Genomic DNA, 27,499 nt, shown 5'->3' on the forward strand with positions numbered 1-27,499 from the left:
GATGCTGAGCTTGTCAATCGAAAGGTCAGCAGTTCAGCGGTACGAATCCCTAGTGCTGCCGTGTAACGGGGTGAGCTCCCGTTACTTGTCCCAGCTTCTGCCAACCTAGCAGTTCGAAAGCATGTAAAAAATGCAAGTAGAAAAATAGGGACCACCTTTGATGGGAAGGTAACAGCGTTCCGTGCGCCTTTGGCATTGAGTCATGCCGGCCACATGACCACGAAGACGTCTTCGGACAGCGCTGGCTCTTCGGCTTTGAAACGGAGATGAGCACCGCCCCCTAGAGTTGGGAACGATGAGCACGTATGTGCAAGGGGAACCTTTACCTATTATTTATTTCAACTATTTTTTAAAAAGCTCGTTCGTTTTTGTTGAAAAAAACAATTAGAAAATTAGGATTAGAGGCTGAGCTGAGCACAGGCAGGCCAGCTCTCAAAAGGTGCATTGCAGAATTAAGATCAATATCATATATTTATATGTATGTTGTAGCCATGAAATGAAACCTTTAGGAAACAGAAATCCCTCCATATCTTTAAAGGATCGATTTAAGAATAAGCTACTAGAAGGATGTCAAAGTTTATGCTAACACTCCAGAGCTTAAAATGAAATGGGTTTAACCACAGGAATGAGACTTAAGGCACGATCCTATATATGTCAACAGAAATGTAAACACCACCGTACTTAAACACGATTTACTTTAAATGCCTGCAAGATCACAGCTGCAGAACAATCAACCCAGACGTAGGTAAGTGTTTTCCCTCCCTTAAATTTTAATGGCTCTTTACTCTTACTCTGCATCATTTCAATCAGAATAGAGCTGGAAGGAACCTTGGAGGTCTTCTAGTCCAACCCCTTGTTCAATCAGGAGATCTAGCCCTTTTCAGACAGGTAGCTGTCCAGTCTTTTCTTAAAAACCTCCAATGATGAAGCACCCACAACATCTGAAGCCAGGCTTTTCCACTGGTTAATTGTCCTCACTGTTAGGAAGGTTCTCCTTAATTCTAAGTTGCTTCTCTCCTTGATTAGTTTCCATCCGTTATTTCTTGTCTTGCCTTCTGGTGCTCTGGAAAATAGTTTGACTCTCCTCTTCTTTGTGGCAGCCCTTCAAATACTGGAATACTGCTATCATGTCACCCCTAGTCCTTCTTTTCTCTAGACTGGCCATACCCAATTCCTGCAACCATTCTTTTTTGTAATGTGGTGACCAAAACTGGATTCTGCATTCCAGGTGTGGTCTTACTAAGGGTAAAGGTTCCCCTCGCACATACGTGCTAGTCATTCCCGACTCTAGAGGGCAGTGCTCATCTCCGTTTCAAAGCCGAAGAGCCAGGGCTGTACGAAGACGTCTCCGTGGTCATGTGGCCAGCATGACTAAACGCCAAAGGCACACGGAACACTTACCTTCCCACCAAAGGTGGTCCCTATTTTTCTACTTGCATTTTTACATGCTTTCGAACTGCTAGTTTGGCAGAAGCTGGGACAAGTAACGGGAGCTCACCCTGTTAGGCGGCAATAGGGATTCGAACCGCTGAACTGCCGACCTTTCGATTAACAAGCTCAGCGTCTTAGCCACTGAACCACCGTGTTCCCGTAAGGCTATATAGAGCAGTATGTGATTTGGATTCTATGCCTCCATTTATTTTATTGGTTGTACTTTGCATGAATGCTTAGTTATAGCTTGAGACATATTTCTGTAAAAATATGGGGTTTTAAAAAAATTATCAAGACATATTTGCTCAGGATGCTAAGAAGTAAGATAGCCTTGAAATATCCTTTCACGGTGGTCCCGTTTGAGCAAAGTTGAAGGCAAACATTAGACAGAGGTTTAATCATTTCCATTATCATCGATAGAAACTATTTTCTGAGCATATCCATTAAAACTACTTACGGAAACGCTGCAAGCGAAATGTTATGTCACAAAATATAATTGCTCTCAATGCACCTACAGAAGGAGGAATTCTGACTCACAAAGCAGCATGCCTGTAGGGCACCAATTATTTGCTACGTGTAGCTTCACATCTAGGAGAAAGCTATGCATAATTCACTCGGAGCCTTCAGATTTTCTTGCTAAGTTTCATATGGCCATTTGCCTACAGGGAGACTGTAGCAAGACTGTCTGGGTGGGGCAAGAATGCCAGCTAAAATTAGGATAAAACCTACAGAAACTTTGGAGAACATGGAAGGTGAATATTGCTTGTAAATCTGACAAATCCAAGTTAGTACAAAGTTGGATCTTTGAACGGATGAGACTATTTATTTATAATGTTTGTTCCCAATATTCCAAGAGCCGAGCACCAGAGAGGTATAAAGAACTTGTTCCAGACAAAGAGAAATAGTTTTTAGCACCTTAAAAACTTTTAATATTGAGCAATTAATCTACCTAATTTTTTTTAGATAGATTTTTTTTAAGTGGGACGAGGGCCTTTGATTTGGTCATGAGAGAGTAACACAATTTCTTTCAATAAATTGAGAATGCAGTTTAAAAGCTGAATTATGCCAATCTGATGTGACACATAGTGAAAAATAATGGATGAGAAATCACTTGATAGAAAGTCAATTGCATTTAAGTGATCGTGTCTGACATAATTTAAGAATAGCTCTGCAGATTATTTAGCAATTCAAAGAGGAAGAGTTTTAAAATAAATTTCTTTGTGCTGGTCCATGACCATAATAAAGACTTGATGATGAGATAGATTTTCAAGAAATAGTCATCACTGAAGTCCAAAACGGGGGGAAAGAGTCCAATCTGGGTTCCTTGGTACTCTCTGAGCTTGGCTGTTTTCTTGCAAACATTTCATTACCTAGCATTGATGATGTTGCCTAGCTAGGTAACGAACAACCAAGCTCAGAGTGTACCAAGGACCCCCAGTTCAACCCTGAGCTACAAATATTCTCTTCTAGACTCCCATATATTTCAATCCTAATCCTATGACCATACACTGCCATTATTTCACTAGCTTGAGGATAGCTGTCAGAATGATCTTCTGTTGGGACTTTTTCAAAAAGTCACTACTGACAATAGTTACAATATTAGTACTGTCACCTTACCATTAGCCGAGATAATAAGCTATACATCAAACAGTTGATTTATTGCACACTGAATTTCTACTTATATAACTTTAATGATTATTAAACAAGAAATAAGAGCTACATCTCTCGCTAACATCTAATATGGACTATTACTGCTTCAGCGTGGATTTATATCCTACTTTAAAATGAATACAACGAGCATCATAATGAGCATATTATTTCAATTACATTTAGAATTGGATTATAAATCAGCTTTAGATATCCATGAATTGGTCTTTCTTCATAACAATCACCCAACGCACCATCATTTAGCCAGAAACTGCAAAATGCCATATTTTGCCATCACATAGCATAAACTAAAATAACCCCCTGCGTAAACTAGTCCTATAATTAAAAATAAAAACCCTCTGAATATTTGTAAGGCCTGAAATCCTAACTCAAGGGCACTGTAAGTAATATTGTGAAATAATATAGATGCAAACCATAGAAAAACATAGGGAATAGCTTATTTATCTGTTCATGTTATTCTCTTTAGTCTACTCCAAGGAAATTTGCCAAGTTTCTTTAAAAAAAGGGATTTGGGTGTTGTAGTGGGTTTATAGCTTTCTTTCTTTTCTTTTTTTTTTCTTGTGCAACTTTCCAATTCAATGCCATGAATATGCATGGTTTTCCTTAATCCACTGCGTGAGCCGTGAGCCAAAGACCTCTGGATGGAACATGAGACACAAGTGTCACAGGAGATTAAACAAAGCCCTCGGTTAATATTCACATTACCCTCTTGTTCTTGTTTCAAAAGATAGATAGAAGATTGGACATATTCTGAAGTCTATAATCCAACCAACACTTTAAGCCCTTTATTGTATATGCAGCATTTGAAAGGGTGCTTCTGAAGTTTCCATAGTTACAACAAACAGGGGCCTGTTTGTTGCCAAATGAAACAAAAGAAAATAAAAACATAGCAATCGCTGTCGCTCCAATTTGACCCATTTGCTTTGGGTTCCTTAAAAAACAGGAGCACAAATGCAGCATTGCGATGAACCTGGTTAATGGTACGATAAGCTGACCATTCCTCTTCCCCCCCCCCAAAAAAATACTGGGTGCTCTCTACAAATACAGGAGAAAAGGTTCTTACAAAAGCAGCCCAACTTCATGTCCCTCGCTTAAACTACAATCTTAATAATACTGTAGAGTGAAACGTAATGTTAATTTTGTGCCATTCAGAAGAACCCTTTCGGTATTTTTATTAATTGTTTCTTAGGATTGTAGGAAATATTTTCCTTACATAAAGTAATCTAGAAAAAAAAACTTTCAGCATTTTTTTTTGCCTTTAAAAGAAGAAAAAAAGCCTCTGATGATCAGGCAACTCAGCTGGGATCGTAAGAGGAGCCTTTTAAAAGCATTTTTTCTACAACCTCTTTGGCCAAAGAGGTTGTAGCAAAAATGCTTTTAAAAGCCTCTGATGATCCCAGCTGAGCTGCGCGATCATCAGAGGCTTTTTTTTTTACTTTTAAAAGCATTTTTTCAGCCAAAGAAAAAATGCTTTTAAAAGTAAAAAAAAACCCTCTGATGATTGCGCGGCTCACCTGGGCATGGGGGGAGGAAGAGATTTTTGCTACCGGTTCTCCGAACCACCTGCCACCATTGCTACCGGATTTGGGTAATCCGGTCCGAACTGGGAGCATTTCACCCCTGGTTTGCATGCTTTTATGATAACCGGAACATTTGCTAAGTTTCCTTTGGGGTCAACAGGTCTCCATAATATAGGAGAAGAAAGGTGGAGGAGGGAAGACAAATTACACTTGAATGGTAGGAAGGTGAGATTTCTCCAGCCTGGAGCATTAAAAAAATATGCCAGACCTGGAGAAATAGTTGCAAGAAATTACTGCCTGCAGACTTGCTTTTCTCACCAACACCATACAAAAAAAACCAACAACTCTGATTGCTTACACAGAAACTGCATGTGGCTTTCAACAAGGGCACATCATCTATAAGAATAATCTAGGTTTATGTCTTTGGTTCACTTTTGGGAGTCTTTAACAATTTGTCACTTTGGAGTTTGAGAAGCCACTCATCTCTGATACAGCCAAGAAAGGAAATTTCAATTTGGAAAAAGTGATGTTAATAATAATTCAAGTTATATTTGGAAAAGAAAGATTCATAGTGATAATTCAGATCAGAACAATTAATTGTTTTACAACTCTTAGATGAAGGCAACTGTAAATATGAAGAGGTTTCTTTGAAGCGCTGTCAAATTTGTAAAATTTGCAGCTTTTAAAAGAAAAGTCAAGCCTATAATGCTAACTTAAAACCAAAAAAATAAAAAATAAAAAATGGTGCACATACAATCTTGCCACAGCAGCTGCCCATATTTTCAAGTGACATTTTTAATCGAAACCTATAATTTATATGTAACTGAAAATCTTTTGCGTTTAAAAATAGGGAAGAAAAATCACACTCTTGGACAATGTAAAGCCAAACATTCCATGCCTATGATATTCGGCTTTAAAAGCTATTTTTATTTCAACCAGCCCTTCTTTAATGTTCTGGAGGACTGTGCCCAGATAGGTTCCGCCACCAAAAATTCTGCACATTGCTACATTTTTCAATAAAAGAAAACACCCTTCAACTATTATTGCTTAACCATCTGAAATGCAACACTTAAAAATATAATGATGTAAAATGCCATTGAAATGCCGGCTAAGACAACATGGCTCTCTCCAGATCTAGGAAGATCCTATGTGCTGCTTCTGTTCACACTTCCCAGATACTCACAACTCCAACTGGGCTATACTACGACATTGACCCAGTGATGAAATCCGGCCGGATCTATTTGGTTTGTGCATCTATTTGGTAGTGCTGGCAGTGGGAGGCTCTACCACCCACTGGACCATCATTACATCCTGTTTTTGACCCCCTGCGAATGTGCAGAAGAGGCGCGTGCTCACATTCCCAAATCGGTAGCAAAAGTAAGTGGATTTCACCACCGCATTGACCTAAACCCAGATCTCAAATGCATTTTTCAAAATCTGTGGGAAAGCATCAGAACTGTCCCTTGTTACATGTTAAATAGTTGCCTGCACAGACAGATGGGCTAGGAATAAAACTGTTTCAAATGACTGTCATGATATCAAAGGAGAGTTTTATGGATTTCAATACTGCCAAAAAAATAAAAATAACGTCCAAGATGATTTAATAAAAGGCAAAAGAATACAACAGAATCTTCGGTGACACAGATTATTTGGGGGAAATGTCTGCAGAATTGTGAAGGAAGTGTGCAGATTACAACTGCTCTTTGGTTGTTAATTTTTTAATTTTTGTTTTGTTTAATACTATATGCCCCCTGGTTGGTTGGATTTAATTAGCATTATTATTCTGCGGATGCTGTTTCGGAAATGTCTACTTGGCAGAACGAGAGATGTATTTGCCTTCTAATACATATCCCTCTTAGAAGTGTATTTTATTCTTTCTCTATTTTCAAAAAGGACTTCAACATGAAAGTAAATCTGCCCTTTTAAATGTTCTTAGTAGGTTTTTTCAAACTGTAATTTTTTAAAAAATGTTAACATTATTAACTTTGAATGATGCAGCTTCAGTGACTTTAATATACCATTCATATAAGATGGATTGGCTGGAAAGAAATAGAAATAAAGAAATGGAACACAACGCACTTTATCCAAAGATCTCGCACTACTAATTGTGTAAAAAATAAGCCAAACAATAACACAGAAAGAATATAAAATACTTCATTTAAAAAAAACCCCTTTCCAAACCTTGGTGACAGCCTAGCCCTGAGTGGATAGTCATATATATCTAGTGTTGCGACTCTAGAAAGAGTGCAGAGAAGACCAACAAAGATGATTAGGGGACTGGAGGCTAAAACATATGAAGAACGGTTGCAGGAACTCGGTATGTCTAATTTAATGAAAAGAAAGGCTAGGAGAGAGCAGTCTTCCAATATCTCAGGGGCTGCCACAAAGAAGAGGGAGTCAAGCTATTCTCCAAAGCACCCGAGGGCAGGACAAGAAGCAATGGGTGGAAACTAATCAAGGAGAGAAGCAACTTAAAACTAAGGAGAAATTTCCTGACACTGAGAACAATTAATCAGTGGAACAACTTGCCTCCAGAAGTTGTGAATGTTCCAACACTGAAAGTTTTTAAGAAGAGGTTGTACAACCATTTGTCTGAAGTGGTGTAGGGTTTCCTGCCTACGCAGGGGATTAGACTAGAAGACCTCCAAGGTCCCTTCCAACTCTGTTGTTCTATTCTATTCTATTCTATTCTATTCTTCAACTCAAGAGGAAGTTACTGAATGATATCTTATCTGAAGCAGAGATTGGCAATACTGGGAGCTATCAGTAAGTCTCAGGGACTAAATCTTTTGAGTGCCAAAGAGGCATTTGTTTATCATCTGAAGCTAAAATACTTCTACACGAAGGACCACCAATCAAATGCCATAAATTCATGCCTCTTCCACCAAAAAAGAAATGGCTGTCTTCATTTTCCAGCTAACGAAGAAATGAATTCTTCCAAAGTCAATAAGCTGTTAGGAGTCTCAAGTTAAGTTCTCTTAACTTGACTCTTAACCCTTGCTGTATTTTCTTATATCTTTTCCAGGGATAAGAAACACCTGCACCCCAGCTGTAGGATATTGGGCGAGTCTTGGGAGAGATTAGTTTTTGTACCTTTTGTACAGTATTTGGGACTTCCCAATTTTTATCCCATTTAAAACTGTGATCAGTGAAACTGCAGTGAAATGGAACAAATGCCTTTAATTTATATGATAACAAAGCCATTTACAACAAGAATCCTAAGCTATTTTAAAAACCCATAAATATTAAGGGGAAATATTAATGTCAATACAAAAACTAGCTTTTCAAAGAGTACCTATGGCATGGTCACCTTGATGGCTGAGAAGGTACATCAAACAGGCATCCATAAGTCATAAAACAGCTAGATTTGTCCTGGTGGCTATAGAGCCTGAGGTATCGGTATTATCTATGGAAGGAGAATTGCTAATACATCCTAGTTTAGGAACAAACCCTGGCAACCCACTGCAGATCTTTCATCATAGATATAAATCATAAATCTAGGTGGCAGGACACCACAGTTGGCATCTTAGTTGCTATATTCTGCACTGGGTTTGGCTTCTGAATTAATCCCATGGCAGCTGTTTAAATAGCACCTTATAACATTGTAATCCAGATTTCAGATTATTAGTCTTTTCTCCTACCTTGGAAAGAAAGACTATGGTCGTGTCAACCTCAGTTGGCCACAGACAACCGAGGCAAAGATTTGGGAGATGCAGCTCTTTCCAGAATAAATCTGGCTCCACAAACCCCTTCGGCGTCAATCATATCACAATTCAGCTCCAGCTGCTTAACCCTTAACCAACCCCCCACTGCCTTTAGCACCATTCCCCATCCACAATCTCTCCCAATTCAGATGTCACAGAGAAAACATGAGATAATCACACTAATATGGCCTACATAGCAGTGATGGTATTCACATTTTTTTTACTACTGGTTCTGTGGGCGTGGCTTGGTGGGAGTGGCAGGGGAAGGATATTGTAAAATCTCCATTCCCACCCCACTCCAGGAAAAGGTTACTGCAAAATCCCCATTTCCTCCTGTTAAGTCCTCGCGGTTACGACTGACGCCGAGCCTGCCTGTTGCTACCTTTCGCTGATTGGTTAAGATGCGGCTAGCGAAAGGAGCGGGAACCAAGCGATTGCCTCATTGGTTGTTCCAGCCTGACAGCTCGCTATTTAAGCAGCTGTCAGGGGTTAATGTTGAGAGAGTTCTAGCGCGCGCTGAGTTGTTTCTAAGTGTTGTTAAAAATAAAGAGTTATTTAAACCACGTCTCAGGCCCAGTTCTTAAAATAGAACACCTCCCATCAGCTAGGACTCGGGAGGCAGAGAATAGAGGGAGGCGGAGCCAGTCAGAGGTGGTATTTACCGGTTCTCCGAACGACTCAAAATTTCCGCTACCAGTTCTCCAGAACTGGTCAGAACCTGCTGAAAGCCACCTCTGCTACATAGCCTTTAAATTATGGCATTAAATTGCATAACTATTAAAAGATAACAACTATTAACTTCTAACTATTAAAAAAAAATGCAGTCCCTGTATTTTGAAAAACGCTGTCATAGTAACTTCGTGACCATGAATAAATAAAGCAAAATGGTTGGTATAATGGCTTCTGGGTGATTCTGCCTGAGACAATGAATACATTCTGAATTATTCGCTGGAAATGTCAGCACCTATTCATTATCTCAAATGGCATGACCATTTTGCCAATGAAGGGCTGCCCTGAAATCCTATACTTTTATGATTAAACTAACATTGTATTTTAATTTTTTATTCATTTTATTAATTAACTGGTAAAAAGACAAATGACTCAGCAACGGAGACATTATTTCAATTGAGGCAACAGAGCCTCACAGTTTAACCCATTCTAGCATTCAACTCAATACACACATTTGGTTGTTCTCCGGGTTGTTATCTTTTGGGGACCAGATCAAGGGAATTTGTGAACTACTCCCTGGGCTCCATCTGTGTATTTTGCAATAGACAAACTCTGCCAGGCAGGTTTGGGCTCTAAATGTGAGTATTACAACAATTAGATAGAGGGAGCGACTTGTTGTTCCCATGTAACACCTCTCCTGTGCAGGCTGCACTGGCTTCCGGTGGTCTTTCGGGTGCAATTCAAGGTGTTAGTTACCACCTTTAAAGCACTCCATGGCATAGGACCGGGTTACTTACGGGACCGCCTGCTGCTACCGGCGATCTCCCATCGACCAGTGCGCTCCCATAGGGAGGTTCTCCTTGGGGTGCCGTCGGCCAGTCAATGTCGGCTGGCGACACCCAGGGGGAGGGCCTTCTCTGTGGGGGCACCAACCCTCTGGAACACACTACCACCAGGTATCTGTCAACTCCCTGATCTTCGGACCTTTCGATGCGAGCTGAAAACATTTCTGTTTCACCGTGCAGGACTGGCCTAGTGGGGTTTTAATAAGGGGTTTTATTGGTTTTAAGTTCTTCAATCAACTCTAAATTTCCCTTTGTATTAATTGATTTAACTTTGACTGTAAACCGCCCTGAGTCCTTTGGGAGAAGGGCGGTATAGAAATCGAAACAATAATAATAATAATAATAATAATAATAATAATAATAATAATAATAATAATAATAATAATAATAATAATTTCCATTTGTTCAGCTTACTTTGGTACAGAAGAGTTGCTTTTATTTCTTGTAGATGACATTTTATTTTATTTTTTTTAATTTACCTTTATATCCCGCCCTTCTCCGAAGACTCAGGGCGGCTTGCAGTGTATAAGGCAATAGTCTCATTCTATTTGTATATTTACAAAGTCAACTTATTGCCCCCCCAAAAATCTGGGTCCTCATTTTACCCACCTTATAAAGGATGGAAGGCTGAGTCAACCTTGGGCCTGGTGGGACTAGAACCTGCAGTAATTGCAGGCAGCTGTGTTTAATAACAGGCTTTGCCTTTTTTATTCAAATCCATTTTGAATATTTTGATCCCAGAAATGTGTAACATACTGTGTCGTCTTTTGCTATGATGGTGTGTCTGATTTCCAACAACAGCACCTGATCGTTGTTTTAAAATTATTCCACTGTACTAAGTAGAAAGACTGCAAAAGGCATTCACCCCTTTAAAATATAACACATAAACTGAGAAATGAAAGAAACTTATTCTATTGGGAGAATCAAGAACTGGTAAAATTCTACATTGAACTAGATTCAGTGTTAGATGTTCTACGGCAGCTGCAGAAAAAAGGTGTTTCTGCAGAAAATTATTGGAAAATATGCCAGAAAATTATTGGAAAATTTGAACATCTGAGTTAATCAGAGACTGAGAGCTCTAATAAAAATAGAAGTAAGCTGATATATATATATACCCTGTTTCCCTCAAAATAAGACATCCCCTGATAATAAGGCCAATCGGGCTTTTGAGTGCATTGCAATAAGGCCGAGCACTTATTTCAGTGTTCCAAAAAATATAAGGCAGGATCTTATTTTCGGGGAAAGATATGGTGTGTGTGTGTGTGTGTGTGTGTGTGTGTGTGTGTGTGTATGACACGGTAGCTCAGTGGCTAAGATGCTGAGCTTGTCAATCAAAAGATCGGCAGTTCAGCAGTTCGAATCCCCAGTGCCGCCTAACAGGGTGAGCTCCTGTTACTAGTCCCAGCTTCTGCCAACCTAGCAGTTCGAAAGCATGTAAAAAATGCAAGTAGAAAAATAGGGACAACCTTTGGTGGGAAGGTAACAGCGTTCCGTGTGCCTTTGGCATTGAGTCATGCCGGCCACATGACCACGGAGACGTCTTCGGACAGTGCTGGCTCTTCGGCTTTGAAACGGAGATGAGCACCACCCCCTAGTAGGGAACGACTAGCACATATGTGTGAGGGGAACCTTTACCTTTACTTATACACAACACATACACACACACACACACACACACACATATATATATGTTTTCTGAGGTTTTCGCGGGTGTTTGTATATAGGTCTTTGGTTATTCGGGTTTTCTCCCACGTAAAATTGGAAGTGTCTTGACGACGTTTTGACGAAATCCCATTCGTCATCTTCAGGCTAGGTGTTTACAGCTTCGTGCTTCTAGGAGAAATGTTTCTCCTAGACATTTCTCCTAGAAGCACGAAGCTGTAAACACCTAGCCTGAAGATGACGAATGGGATTTCGTCGAAACGTCGCCAAGACACTTCCAATTTTACACGGGAGAAAACCCAAATAACCTAAGTCCTACATATATACACACACACACACACACACACACACACACACACACACAGAAACACACATCTGTGTTTTCCTTTTCATTGACCCAGATGGATTTCCCCACATATAAGCTGTACTATAACCATCTATGAAAAACGGGTTGCTTTCCCCAGGAAAGTCTTTCCTGCCATAGCACAAAATAACCTGCCATTGTTGTACACCGCAGCAACTTGATTTCTTTTAGATTTAACCCGAGGTTCCATAAACCACAATTATACTAATCACTGCCATGAGGTCAAAAGTATTTCGCCTCCACCTCCAAGTTGATTGGCAGACGGAATAAAATGATGGAAAACGCTCTTCAAATGGAGATCTGTAAAATTAGCTTTTAAAATATATTTTCGGCATTCGATCCAAGGGAAAACCGTCGGTGTGCAGATCTCCGATAACCAAAGCAGAAGGGAAACCACAGGTTTTTCCTCGCGCAAATGCTATCAATTTTGGTTCCTTCTCGGTAGCCAGAAGACTGATCAATCCGAGAAGACAACCCCATTTCTCCCCTTTAAGCATTCCCGATTTTTCAGTTGCAGGACAGTTTGCCAACTGATGTTAACACAACACAGAAGCTTTTACTACAGGTCAAAAGCCACTTCCTTTCATCAACCAGACATTAAACTGTCTATCATCGGAATTGTCTGCTACCAGCTAACACAAAACCATGTGTGCAAAAACTGAAGGCAGTTATGGAAGCTCATCCTGGCTGAAATCCTGAATCCACTTATTCCGAAGTAGTTCCAGAGATGGTGGGTGACGACTCCACGGTAAGGGGATTCTCTTTTTCCCAGCTAATGCAGAACAGATTTTCTTTTTTTCAGAAGGAGGAATCCAGGAAGGAAATTATCGGATTGTAAGGAAAGCTTCTGTTACAAGGCCCATAAATTGGACAGAAACTGACTTTATGTAAAAATGTCTATCTCAACTTTTTAATGCATATGCGTCAGTTCAAGTTACCAATTCCTTAAAAACTGCTGCTTGGAATAGGATAAAGGTCTTACGAGTTGGAAAAAAAAACCTGGAGAAGAGGAACAGTTACTGTCTAGTGCAGGGGGTGGTGGTGGGGGTCAAATATGATTTCATTGGCGGGGGCAGGGTTGTATTTGAACTTGGGGGGGGCAGGGGTGTGTGGCCAGCTCAGCACCATTCATGTCGGGGACACTTATGGTGGCCAAGTGCTAAGGCAGGACTTCCCTCAGACCTTCCCTCCCTCTCATTATAATCTCCTTCCTTCCTTCCTTCCTTCCTTCCTTCCTTCCTTCCTTCCTTCCTTCCTTCCTTCCTTCTTTTTCCTTCCCTCTTCATTTCCCTTTCTTCTTCCTTCCCCTCTTTCCTTATTTTTCCTTCCTTGCTCTCTTCCCATCTTTTTCCTTGTCTTTTCTCTTTCCCTTTCTCCTTTCCTGTCCCTTCTTGCATGCTCAAATGCAAAAGGGGAAACATTTCTCCTTTTGTTTTGTTTCTAGTTTGTTTTGCCCTGTTTTCACTGGCAGAAGGCTGCAGGAGGCAGTTGCAGCTGAAAACAGAGTTCCATTTTCGCTGACGGAGGCCCCATGGGCCGTTCCTTTGCTGTGTCCAGGGCAGCCTCACGGTCCAGATCTAAGCACCCCACGGCCCAGATCCGGCCCGCAGGCCTTGAGTTTGACGCCCCTGGTCTAGTGCAACTAAGTACTTCCCTCTGCACTTTTACACAATTCTTTTTGATTGATTGAATTTATATAACTGGCCAATTCACCTGCATGTAACTCTGGACAATGTACAGTACACAACTGAAACAAAACAATGTCATTTATCCATCAATGAATGAAATATTGATAAAAACTATAATTGTAAAAGCAGAGAAGAATGCACTTATAGCCCATTAGCCTTTTAATGGGCTCCATGCTTCCATGAGTCTCCAGGCTCAATGACAAAACCATGGTGCTGGATGAAATAATAGGACCCTCGTGAAAAACATCAAGAGGAAGAAGAGAAATTCAAGCTGCTTCACTAGGCTTCCAAAGCACCTGAGGGTAGAACAAGAAGCAATGGGTGGAAACTAATCAAGGAGAGAAGCAACTTAGAACTAAGGAGAAATTTCCTGACAGTGAGAACAATTGATCAGTGGAACAACTTGCCTCCAGAAGTTGTGAATGTTCCAACACTGGAAGTTTTTAAGAAAAGGTTGGATAACCCTTTGTCTGAAGTGGTGTAGGGTTTCCTGTCTAATAGGGCGTTGGACTAGAAGACCTCCAAGGTCCCTTCCAACTCTGTTATTCCGATGTATGTGGTGGGGCACCCACCACATACATCAGACAAACCAACAGAAGAATAAGTGCACGCATTGAAGAACACAAGAACTCAGTCAAAAAAGAAGAGCCAACTTCTTCCCTGGTCCAACACCTTAAAGCCACAGGACACGATATTGACTTTAAAAAGACCAGAACTATCGCCAAAACTGAACACTTTAACAATAAAATAATCAGAGAAGCCATCGAGATAGAAAAACGCCCACACAGCATGAACAAACGAGATGCCTACCAGCCATTTGGAAACCCGCCCTTATTGACAAACGAGTCCCTAACATGAGGAATGACACCAGACCCACACTCACAAGGTCCACACAGGATGTCACCACCACACATCCACCCAGAAAGCAGACCCAAACCCACACTGATGATGAAGCACGACCAAGGACCAGAAGCCAGACCGCAGCTGCAACATTAGCCATTTCAAACCCCTCCAATCCATACATGCAGCAGACTGACACCCACTATGAAGATGTAGCACAACCACGACCACGAAGCCAAACAGCAATGCAGCTCACCAGCTCAAATCCCCCTGCAACTCAGACTAATCTGAGCGCAACCAAGCCCCCACCCAAACAGGACACACACCCATCCAATCAGAGCACAAAAAAACCCCATCCAATCAGAGCACAGCCAAGCTCCCACCCAATCAGTTCAAACCCCCACTAGCAGTTAAAAGGAAGAAACAGCTACGAGCACACATTGCTCCCAGAAGCACGAAGCTGAAGCCTGAAGATGACGAATGAGACTTCGTTGAAATGTCGCCAAGACACTTCCAATTTTACACAGGAGAAAACCCGAATAACCAAAGACCTACACACACACACACACACACACACACACACACACACATATATGTTTTCTGAGGTTTTCGCAGGTGTTTGTATGTAGGTCTTTGGTTATTCAGGTTTTCTCCCATGTAAAATTAGAAGTGTCTTGGCGACGTTTCGACGAAGTCTCATTCGTCATCTTCAGGTCTCAGCTTCGTGCTTCATATATATATATTTAATGAATTATGTTAAGTTTTCAAAAATCAAACCAAGGGGTCATTTACTCAAAAGCTTTATTCAAGAAAAAACGACCCAACATGGATCTTGTGCAGACAAACCAAGGTTAACCCTAACTCATTAACCTTTTGCCTTGAAGCGGATGTTAAAAACCCTGCAAGCAGATCTGGAAGACCAGGGAAGCAAATTCTGTTCCCTTTCTCTAACTCAAGAGAAGCCGAATTGCTGAGCAGAGAGAAAAAGTCCATAATTAACCCATCATCAAACAATGGAGGGGTGGCCACCAACCGAGAGAGCTTCAAAAGAGGATTAGACAAATTCATTGAGGTTATTCATGGCTGCCTGCTAGCTATCGCTCCCTTCCTTCATGTCTAAGATGCCATTCCTCCCAATTTTACTGTCAAGGGAATATAAAACAGTGGTTAAAAGAATAAGCTCTAAATTCCCAGATCATGTTTGGGGGCGATAAATGGCTCGACGCTACTTGGGTGGAAAGATCAGTAGAAGATGGGATGTTGTTGTCCAGTAGGGGAACAGAATAGCCACTGGTGTTCAAAAGAGGAATGATGTCATATACACCATTAAATCACCACACAAATGACTTAATGGCACAATGACATCGAAGCAGCTTCTAATGGACAACCATGCATGAGGCTAAATGGACCTTATTCCAGATCTAGTGCAGTTTTATCTTGCCACATACACACTTCATACATTGGTTCAATTCCTACCCTCAAAATGACGCTATAGAGCACTGCACACCAGAACAACTAGACACATGGACAGTTTTTTCCCGAACGCCATCACTCTGCTAAACAAATAATTCCCTCAAACTATTCACTAAGCCTGCATGATTATTACTATTAATCTTCTCATTGTCCCTATCACCCATCTCCTCCTACTTATGACTGTATGACTCTAACTTGTTGCTGCCTCCTTACGATTTATATTGATTGTTTCCTAGTATGATTTGATTGCTTATTTGTACCCTATGACTATCATTAAATGTTGTACCTTATGATTCTTAATGAATGCATCTTGTCTTTTTATGTACACTGAGAGCATAGGCACCAAAGACAAATTCCTTGTGTGTCTAATCACACTTGTCCAATAAAGAATTGTATTGTATTGTATTGTATTGCATTGCATTGCATTGCATTGCATTGCATTTGTAATGAATTATCTTGTATTGGAATGTTTACTATTCTTTTTAACACAAAATGCTTTCAAACTAACATCAAAATAAAACTGGTTCAAGGAGGACCCAGTTGGTTCTTTTTCCACAGTTCTAAGAAATCAGATTACCTAAGATCCGACGGACCATGTGCTCATTAGCTGTCAGGATTTAGAATAGAATAATAGAGTTGGAAGGGACTTGGAGGTCTTCTAGTCCAACCCCCTGCTTACTTCACTTCAAACCCTACACACTTCAGACAAATGGTTATCCAACATCTTTTTAAAAACTTCCCGTGTTGAAGCATTCACAACTTCTGGAGGCAAGTTGTTCCACTGATTCATTGTTCTAACTGTCAGGAAGTTTCTCCTTAGTTCTAAGTTGCTTCTCTCCTTGATCAGTTTCCACCCATTGCTTCTTTTCTACCCTCTTTCCTTGTCTCTTCTGGAGACTTTGCACATTTATCGCACACATTTTAGAAAACACGTATGTTCCTGTGGAGCTTCCCATTCAAACACTCTTACTTCAATCAACAAAATCTTTCTTTTTAAAAAAAATATATCAAAGAATACCAGATGTTTATATTAAATATATATTTCACTAGTCAAACGTAATAAAGTGTGCAGGCTAACCTATTTGTTTGGTTCAGATGACTGATCAGATGTTAGCTGATGCAAAAAATTCAGGATGAACTACAATGACCAAGTTTGGTTAGGTATGATTACTAATCCTAATTTAATGTGACAACAATGAATCTGGGATATTCAGAAAGTTAGAGAACAAGGTATAATGAGCTACAACCAAACTCTTTTCTTTAAAAAACTGTCCAAAAAGATATAGTTTCTCTCTTTGATTGTTACCCATCAAAAGAGGTAAGGCCATCTTAGCAGAAGAGATTCAAAACTCAGTCAAGTAGATTACAGGGAGGGAGAAAGGAACTACAATTTATTTTTAACTTTTCTCGGAAGATATTTGCAAGAGAGTGTGCGAAATCTTACCTCCTGCAGTTTTCCAGCATCTTCTTTTACTGTAAAGAAATGATAACCCAGAATAAAAAGCAAAGTGAAAAATTATTACCTTGTATTAAGACTGTATTGTTACTTCTTGTTGGTAAAAAAAAAAAGATGAGGAAAAAATTCTGAAAGAAATAGTACAACTCACCACCAGGGGTGGCATTCGCTTACTTTCCCTACCAGTTTGCAAATGTGAGGGCGCGTGCGCACGGCCTTCTGCTGGTGTGCAAGGCCTTCCACGCATGCACACGGCCTTCATTGCATGTGCTTTGCTCACGCGTGGGCCTTCCGCGCATGCGACCAGCCTCAAAAACGTGCCTAAATAGGACGGCATAGAGCCGGGGCGGGTGGGTGGACCCACTTGTGATTTCTGCTACCGGTTCGCCTGACTCGATCCGAACCGGCTGAAACCATCTCTGCTCACCACATTACAAAACAGCTTTAACGCCGATAGCAAATGGAGTAGTCTTGAGTTACTGTCATTATGAAAAGAAAAAGAATCAAGAGTAGATCAAAACATTTTATTTGTTTGTGTCCCACCTGTATTACTTTTACCAATAACTTTCTCGAGAATGGAGATTTACAACCCTTTTCAAGGCACCAGAACAATTCTGTATTATTCCCAAAGAACTGACAAACAAAATCTGAGCCCCATCAAAGGATACATATTTAGTTTAAAATGATGATGCTAATAAAAAGGATACAAGGATTATTGTCATCAATGCTGCAGTTATCCAGGATCAATGGGATGCCATTTAACTCATACACCTAGGCAAAAAAAAAAAGAGAGAGAGAGAGGCACATTTAATACAATTTTAATTGATTTACAATATGGATATGTTCCTATTCATTAAGACCCTGGGCAAAGCGCAGCAGCCAAAACAGGGCCTCTGTGGCTCAGACTGCTAATGCAGTCTGTTATTAACAGCAGCTGCCTGCAATTACTGCAGGTTCTAGTCCCACCAGGCCCAAGGTTGACTCAGCCTTCCATCCTTTATAAGGGAGGTAAAATGAGGACTCAGATTGTTGGGGGCAATAAGTTGACTTTGTATATAAATATACAAATGGAATGAAGACTATTGCTAACATAGTGTAAGCCGCCCTGAGTCTTCGGAGAAGGGCGGGATATAAATGCAAATAAAAAAAAAAACTACAAAAGAAAAACGTAACATAATCATGGATGCAATCATAAAAAAAGCAGTGGTGTCCAACAGCCATATCGTGGATCAAAGACCTGTAGGAATAAAGCAATCTTCAGGGCCCTGGCGGAGCAGTGGCTGGAATGCAGTATTGCAGGATAATTCTGCTAACTGTCAGCAGTTCGATCCTGACCGGCTCGAGGTTCATTCAGCCTTCCATCTTTCCAAGGTCGGTACAATGTGGACCCAGATTTTGGAGGCAATATGCTGATTCTGTAAAGTGCTTAGAGAGGGATGTAAAGCTATGAAGCGGTATATAAATTTAAGTGCTATTGCTAAAGAAAAGAAGCCAAGAAGAGGAGTAACTCCAAAATGGCTATTACCAAAATGGATTGACGTCTTGCCCCAACACCATCAACCACCCAATGGGGCAGCCTTCCCAACATAATTTCTCTAGATGAAGGGTGGAATCATGCTGGAGCTTCTTAAAGCAGAGGTCTCCAACCTTGGCAACTTTAAGACTTGTGGACTTCAACTCCCAGAATTCCTCAGCCAGTTGAAATCCACAAGTCTTAAAGTTGCCAAGGTTGGAGACCCCTGTCTTAAAGCAAACACTGATTCTCTAAGATGCAACGTGGTCTAGGTATTCAATCACAGAGCCAAGTTTCATGCCACGGCTATACCATAATGCCACTTGCTTGGCTTGGGCGTAGCCTGAAAGACCTCAGCCAACTCAGCCAACTATTCCGGAAGGGCCGGAATAGCTCAGGCTGTAAGGAGCCTGTTATTAGAACACAATAGCCTGCAATTACTGCAGGTTCAAGTCCCACCAGGCCCAAGGTTGACTCAGCCTTCCATCCTTTATAAGGTAGGTAAAATGAGGACCCAGATTGTTGGGGGGGCAATAAGTTGACTTTGTAAATATACAAATAGAATGAGACTATTGCCTTACACACTGTAAGCTGCCCTGAGTCTTCGGAGAAGGGCGGGATATAAATGTAAATTAAAAAAACAAAAAAAAACCTTGAGGTTGCAACCTAGGGTGTTCATTGCCTTGGCTAAAATTAACAAATGTAGCATTTTGAAGGAAGGTGTCCCAGTGTTTGGTATTAGTGGGGCATTCTAATTACCTACACTCCAACCTGGTCATTGGAGCTTTTGACCACTGATGATGAAAAATGTTACACCAGTCTGTAACAGTGGCTGAGAGTATGTTATGTAATATCTGGTTGGGCACTGAGATGGGAGTTCCCCCGAGTTTGGGGTATGGCATCAGCTGAGACTTCAGAGAGAGGAGGATCAACATGGAATTGTCATTTAGAAGACTGTGGTTTCAGTACCCATAAGGGCACTTTCCCCAAGTAAATGGATATAAACCCTATTTGTGAGGTAGAGCTACAAAGAATCAGATGGGATTGTTACTTGTGTACCTGGCTTTTTTTTTCTTTTTGAGAGTGTCTGCTTCTCCTTGTTTCTAATCACACTTGGCCAAATAAAGTATTCTATTCTATTCCATTCTATTCCATCCCATTCTTCCTCTTCCCCATCCATTCCATTCCATTCTTCCTCTTCTGCATTCCATTTCATTCTTCCTCTTCCCCATTTCATTCCATTCCATTCCATTCTTCCTCTTCCCTATCCCATCCCATTCTTCCTCTTCCCCATTCTATTCCATTCTTCCTTTTCCCTATCCCATCCCATTCTTCCTCTTCCCCATCCATTCCATTCCATTCTTCCTCTTCTGCATTCCATTTCATTCTTCCTCTTCCCCATTTCATTCCATTCCATTCCATTCCATTCTTCCTCTTCCCTATCTCATCCCATTCTTCCTCTTCCCCATTCTATTCCATTCTTCCTCTTCCCCATTCCATTTCATTCCATTCTTTCCCATACTATTCCATTCTTCCTCTTCCCCATTCCATTTCATTCCATTCTTCCTCTACCTCATTCTATTCCATTCTTCCTCTTCCCCATTCCATTTCATTCCATTACTTCCCATTCTATTCCATACTTCCTCTTCCCCATCCCATCCCATTCTTCCTCTTCCCCATGCCATTCCATTCCATTCCATTCCATTCCATTCTTCCTCTTTCCCATTCCACTCCACTCCACTCCAGGTACATAGCAGCTTCCCTACCTGAGCTGCTGACTGTGTGGCTGATTTGACAGTGGAGTTCCCCAGGCCCATGGTCCTGCTTTCCTTGGTCTAGAGTTAGGGGCAATCTGAGTGTTCATGTCCAGAATGACCCTGGTCCAGATTACTGAAGGCCCCACTCACAGTGAGAGGGTCACATAGTAAAAATCTGGTTTTTGACTTGGAACAGTGGTGATGGGACTTGGATTTAGGAGCATTGTCATCAGTCCCTTGTCATGAACACTTCATTCTCTGCTAGAATTCTGGGAGATGAAATCCACACAATTTAAATTTGCCAGGGTTGAGGAAACCTTACATTATAGATTCACCTCTACATTATAGATGCTCATTTGGCTGAGCATCGTCAGAGGAAATATATTTAAATATATTTCAATGCCTTTCTTGTTACCTTTCGGATTGATTAATTAATTCATTTCACAACATCACAGCACAGGCTGCCCTCAAGGTACGGATGCAGTCTTTCCAAAGTTGTGTTTCTTGAATAACAATCTCAACTACAACTTCTTTCAGAACTTGTTTTTGAATTATATTATTAACCGTAAGAATGGAAATACATCACCCATTTTATATAACGGATTTTGCATTAATCATAAGAAGTTGATTATTCTTTGTTGTGTAAATGATTGAGTTCCAGCCTAGCAAGGTTCCTGAAACCAGAGGGATCTTTGTTGCAACTAAAACTTAATTTGCGACTGAGTAAAATTACCTCACGATTCAAGAGTTAAAGCCACTCTCTTCCTCCTCCCCCCAAAAAGTAAAGAATAGTCACATATTGGTTTTAAATGTTTGGGTACGTCCAGGCATGCTAACGCTCAGCGTAAAAGCTCTTGCTGTGACAACGTAATTACTGATTCTGACAGTTTTCATTCCAGAAGGCATACATGAGAAATCAGTCAATTTTTGGCAGCAATTTCAGCAACAATGGAAAAGTGAGTGCTGCTAATGTTGGATACACTTCCCAGCTGAAGTATTCTGCTCTGCAAGTAATATCGGCTTTAATCCAAAAAGGAAAGCCATTGGGTGCTTCATGTTCTTCACTGCTGAGTTACCGCTGAGTAACCAAGAGCTGAAGAGACGCAGTGGCTAAGATGCTGCGCTTGTCGATCGAAAGGTCGGCAGATCAGCGGTTTGAATCCCTAGTGCCGCGTAAGGGGGTGAGCTCCCGTGACTTGTCCCAGCTTCTGCCAACCTAGCAGTTTGAAAGCAGGTAAAAAATGCAAATAGAAAAATAAGGACCACCTTTGGTGTGAATGTAACAGCGTTCCATACAGCTTTGGCGTTGAGTCATGCCGGCCACATGACCACGGAGACGTCTTTGGACAGCGCTGGCTCTTCGGCTTTGAAACGGAGATGAGCAACACCCCCTAGAGTCGGGAACAACTAGCACATATGTGCGAGGGGAACCTTTACCTTTAACCAAGAGTTTAAATAACCAAATCAACTCTTATCTGTCTCTTCCCTCCCATATAATATTTTCTGGTTTGTATTATCACGAGGTTTTTTTTTCCTGTCAAGAAGCAGTTAAATGATTAAGCATTGGATCCACATTTTTAGTCACCTCTACATAAATTCATTGGTAGTCTAATGCCAGAGACTAGTCCTGGGCTTCAGAACTTTTCTACTCTGCCCCCCCACCCAAGTATTAAAGGATGGAGAAGTTAATTTCATTTATAGAGGTGGAGACACTTTTAAGGAGATTGGAATGGTCAAGAACAACGTTAAACCAAGAGGGAGCAAGTCGGTAGAGTTGAAAAGGTTGTGCCCTCTGGTCACCTCTCCTGGGCAGTGAAAGCATCCATAGCAGCCAAATGATCTGAAGCACACAGGTGTCCCAAAGGTGCTTTTTTTGAATTTATTTGCATTTATATCTCGTCCTTCTCCGAAGACTCAGGGCGGCTTACATTGTGTTAAGCAATAGTCTTCATCCTATTTGTATATTATATACAAAGTCAACTTTTATTGCCCCCAACAATCTGGGTCCTCATTTTACTTACCTTATAAAGGATGGAAGGCTGAGTCAACCTTGGGCCTGGTGGGACTTGGACTTGCAGTAATTGCAAGCAGCTGTGTTAATAACAGACAGACTTAGTCTGCTGAGCCACCAGAGGCCCTGGACTCTTTCAAGAGGCAACTGGACTTTCTGGTTTTTCTTTGAAGACGTTTCGCTTCTCATCCAAGAAGCTTCTTCAAAAACACCTTTGGGACAACCATGACCTGGATGACTGAGAATCTCCACAGATGGTTTTACAAAAACAGCTGTACATAAAGTAGAGATGAGCCATCTTTTCAAGAACTAGGCGCCAAGGTGCATGCATGACACCTAGATTATCAAGCACAGGAAATCAGGAGACCAGGCAGTTCAAATGAAAATAGGTTGATTTAATGCTCTCTACAACAATCTGAACTACAGGTAGTCCTCAAGTTACGACCCGCAAGTGAGCCCAAAATTTATGTTGCTAACCGAGAGATTTGCTAAGTGAACTTTGCCCCATTTTACGACCCTTCTCGCCACAGTTGTTCAGTGAATCACTGCACTTCTTAAAGTTAGTAACGTGGTTGTTAAGCCAATCTGGCTTCCCTGTTGACTTTGCCTGTCAGAAGGTCCCAAGAAGGGTTCACGTGACTTCAGGATGCTGCAGCCGTCATAAATACGAGTCAGTTGCCAAAGCATCTGAATTCTGATCACGTGACCAGGGAGATGTTACAACGGTCAGAAGCGTGAAAACTGGTCATAAATCACTTTCTTCGGTGCTGTTGTAACTTCAAACGGTCACTAAATGAACGCTTTGCAAGTCGAGGACTACCTGTACTAACAGCACCAACAGGCAAATTGGCAGTAGAGTCAATGGAATTCATGGTGGGCTGGACTTAGATCCGAAAGGACTCAAGATTGATGACGCATTTGACCCTTCCCTCAGGCTCAGCCTAGTCATCTCCTATATAGACCTCTGCATATCTCTGCGTCTGTGTATTTATCCAATGCACATACATGCCTCCCACCATCTTTGCAAAATTGCGATATCATGTATTAGTAGCAAGGTTAGCTACCTTTGCGTATTAAACAAGGTAGCAGTAACTATCCCTCAACTTTGGTAGTATAATTTTTGGTAGGACAACAAAGAAATAAAGAGAGTTAAAGGCTTTTTTTAAAAAAAAAAAAAACTTAGCACATCTAGAAGAGTAAATCACTCCAAAATTTCCCGCTCACCAAAGCCCTCTTGCTTGTTGACCATTTAAGTACTACCTCCTACGTTTCACCTTCAGACACCTCCCTAATCCTTGCTTCCATCAAAAGAAGTTCAAAACTGGAACACCCCTGAGCGCCATCATGCTGTTGGCCAGCGTGCGCAACCCTAGCGTTCATAAATTGATTCATAAAATGATTCTGAGAAAAGGAAAAGGATAGGAGAACAGATCACGAACCTGCACCATCTCTAATTTCCCATGTCTACCTGAAAAGATACTGAATTAAGGTCTTATTTCTGGCATTTAAGATTACTGAGAAATTCAGGATGCTGAGGAATATATCCTTACTCAGGAATAGAAATATTCCAAAGAAGTTTCTATTGAAACTTCTTTGGAATAGAAAGAGTAAGGAATATATCCTTACTCTTTCTATTCCAAAGAAGTTTCAATAGAAACTTCTTTGGAATATTGCGAGGCAAGTCAGCTACCGATAAATTAGCCAAGCCTGTCACGTGGACAAGCCTGAACCCCCAAATAACCCCACCTACTTAAGAGGGAGGAAGACAGCTGGAGTTAATTTTTTTTTTTTTTTTAAAAGTTGGCTATGGGTGTCTCTCAAAGCAAGGTGCAAATTTCCATCTGGTTTTTCTGGTAAATCGAGAGGAAGAAGGCTCATGTATTCTCTAACGCAGATCTGAGTGCCAGTACTATAGGCACTTTGGCTTATAAAAGATGGAACTGTGGTTTGTGGCAAAAAGTCTATTATCAGAAATCACCACATCCTGCAAATCTGCTGAAAATTTATGGATGGAGGCTCCTTTCCCCTGACGTCTGCTGAGAGAGCAAAGGTTCCGATGCGACTCGCTGCATTCAAACCCACTCAGAGGTCTTTTGCCTTCCACACAGAGAAAACCCAAGTCCCACAGATTCAAAGCACCCTATCATTACCCTATTGATTTCTAAAGACCGCATCAGCCACCTAAACTATCTCCCTAAATAGAACATCATCATGTATTAGATTTGTAAGACTGCTAAATCAAAGGGGACTCATGGCGAAGACTGATTTTTCTCCTATCTTGTATAATCAATGTCTTGTTTTGGTTTTTTTGCGAAGGTTTACTAAGGTAAGCAGCCGTCCGCTACTCAATTCCAATTCCCAGACACCTGCCGGATTGGCTTCTCCGTGCAATATTCATATTCATTTTTAATTTTACATTTCCCCAAGCTTATTGTCACATCAATTCTGTAAAGTTGAATTGGTGGGGAATGACCGGTTTTCCCAAAAGAACCAGTAAGTTTCAATCATAAATCATGATGTGTCTGATTCTATCTATGACATCGGCTTGGCCCGGGGCCCACCTAAACATGACTGTAATTGCCTTAATATCATTAGGACTTTTGCCATCCAAATGACAGATTTGGGGAATCCAAAAACATTGCTAAAATTATGAGCGGAGAGAAGAAGAAATCAACACAGGATCATTTTCTTCTGAAAAGAAAATCATGTCTCTAAGGAAGCTTCTTGAATTTCAAGGGAATTGGCTACTGATAATGATTGATTGAAAGAATGAATGAATATAAGGGATGCAGTGGCTCAGTGGCTAAGACGCTGAGCTTGTCAATCGAAAGGTTGGCAGTTCAGCGGTTTGAATCCCTGGTGCTGCGTAACGGGGCGAGCTCCCATTACTTGTCCCAGCTTCTGCCAACCTAGCAGTTCGAAAGCACAGTCAAAAATGCAAGCAGAAAAAAAGGGACCACCTTTGGTGGGAAGGTAACAGCGCTCCGTGCGCCTTTGGCGTTGAGTCATGCCGGCCACATGACTACGGAGATGTCTTCGGACAGCGCTGGCACTTCGGCTTTGAAACGGAGATGAGCACCGCCCCCTAGAGTCGGAACGACTAGCACATATGTGCGAGGGGAACCTTTACCTTTACCTAATGAATGAATAGGACTTCACAAACATCCATATAGCTGTTTTGGATAGACGATTATATTGTCCGGACAACTTTAAAGAATTAACCTCTCATATACTTTGAACCACTGTTCAGTCTTCTGAGAAGAACTGGATTCCTGTCTTCAAAAAACATTAAAAATAATGTGCTGTAATTTATTTAAACTATGTAAAGATGAGGAAAGTTAAAATAATCTCCAGAAGAGTACCCATAATAGATCAAATGGTGAGTACTGATGACTTATGTCTAAGAAGAACATCTCATGCTGAGATTGCAATTCCCAGGGTTCAGAGATGGGTACCACAACCCAGAATGACACACCCTACATCCTATTGCAATTATGATTTCAGTTTCATAAACAATTCATGGAAATCCATCTAACATCTAAACCCATCTAGCTTCTCAAAGCAGGGGTCTCCAACCTTGGCAACTTTAAGTCTGGAGGACTTCAACTCCCAGAATTCTGGGAGTTAAAGTCCTCCAGCCTTAAAGTTGCCAAGGTTGGAGACCCCTACCTCAAAATATCTCTTTTGACAACTGAACAGTAAACATTCATACCAACACCCCCAATGCTCCACCATGAAGAACTGAAGGGCTATATCTTCAATAATTTTCCCAAGAAATATTGAGATAAGAAGTCTTCCACTTGGGACTGATGGACAAAGAAACAGTTGAGGGGAAAAGAAAAACCAATGGAAGTTTGTTTTTGTATATAACTGCAGCAAGATTATTGTATGTACAAAGATGGGAAGATTTCACAATACCCCCAATACACGAATGGTTGGTGAAGATGGTAGAACTTGGTGACGTGGCCAATTTGACTTGACTGATCAGATAAAATATAATACCTATGTTTTCTGGTAACTGGAAACCTCTTACGGACTTCTTTCATAAAGCAGAAAAAAATGAACATAATTTATGGTTTTTATAATTAGGTAAGGATAGAATATGGAAAGAGGAGGGTCATAATGAACATTTAGAGAAAGAGGTAAATATATCATTGTTCTTATAATAGCAGTAAAGAAGAGCGGACATCACTTCTTTCTATCTTTTTTGTTTCATTCCTAACTTCGTTTTTCTTTCTTGAACTGTACTATTAGCTCCGTTTTTGATTTTCTTCCCTTCCTTACTATGTATTAGTTCAGGGGTCTCCAATCTTGGTCCCTTTAAGACTTGTGGACTTCAACTCCCAGAGTCCCTCAGCCAGCAAAGCTGGGAGTTGAAGTCCACAAGTCTTAAAGGGACCAAGGTTGGAGACCCCTGTATTAGTTTACATTAGTTTTCATCTTTGTTCTTAAAATGTCTAATAAAAGTGAAAGTTAATTTAATTTTTTCCCAACAAATAACGAATTTATAGGGAAATCAATCCAATCTATGAAAAATGTCCAAAGCACATTTTGCATTGGTGTCTAGCAATGACAAACTCATCGATACACATTGAAAGATTTTAAGAAGTCATGTTCTACAGTAGGTATCAAGTGGCCATGATTATGCCATCTGAGAAAGAGAAGCTGTCTCAGTTTCTTCTTGGCCTGCTATTTTCTAAATACTACAGAGCAGGGATTTCCAACCTTGGTAACTTTCAGACTTCAACTCCCAGAATTCCTCCGCCAGGTGGGTGGGGAATTCTGGGAGTTGAAGTCCACAAGCCTGAAAGTTGCCATGGTTGGAGACCCTGGCTACAGAGGGGTAACTGTGGCTTCTGGAATATCCTCAAGTTCTTTCATTTCAAGAAGCTTCCATT

At 40.8% G+C, this 27,499-nt stretch overlaps 1 protein-coding gene across 2 annotated transcripts in view; it reads right to left on the reverse strand.

Moving 5' to 3' along the window:
- Positions 1-27,499, reverse strand: part of ATXN10 (ataxin 10) — an 89,267-nt gene that overhangs the window by 423 nt on the left and 61,345 nt on the right. For both annotated transcript variants that reach the window (XM_058191348.1, XM_058191347.1), the window contains one exon: positions 18,028-18,091. In XM_058191348.1, coding sequence (XP_058047331.1) covers positions 18,028-18,091 — 64 coding nt within the window. The remainder of the gene's footprint in view (positions 1-18,027; positions 18,092-27,499) is intronic.

Source organism: Ahaetulla prasina, chromosome 7 (assembly GCF_028640845.1).
Source record: "Ahaetulla prasina isolate Xishuangbanna chromosome 7, ASM2864084v1, whole genome shotgun sequence".
Classification (NCBI taxonomy): domain Eukaryota; kingdom Metazoa; phylum Chordata; class Lepidosauria; order Squamata; family Colubridae; genus Ahaetulla; species Ahaetulla prasina.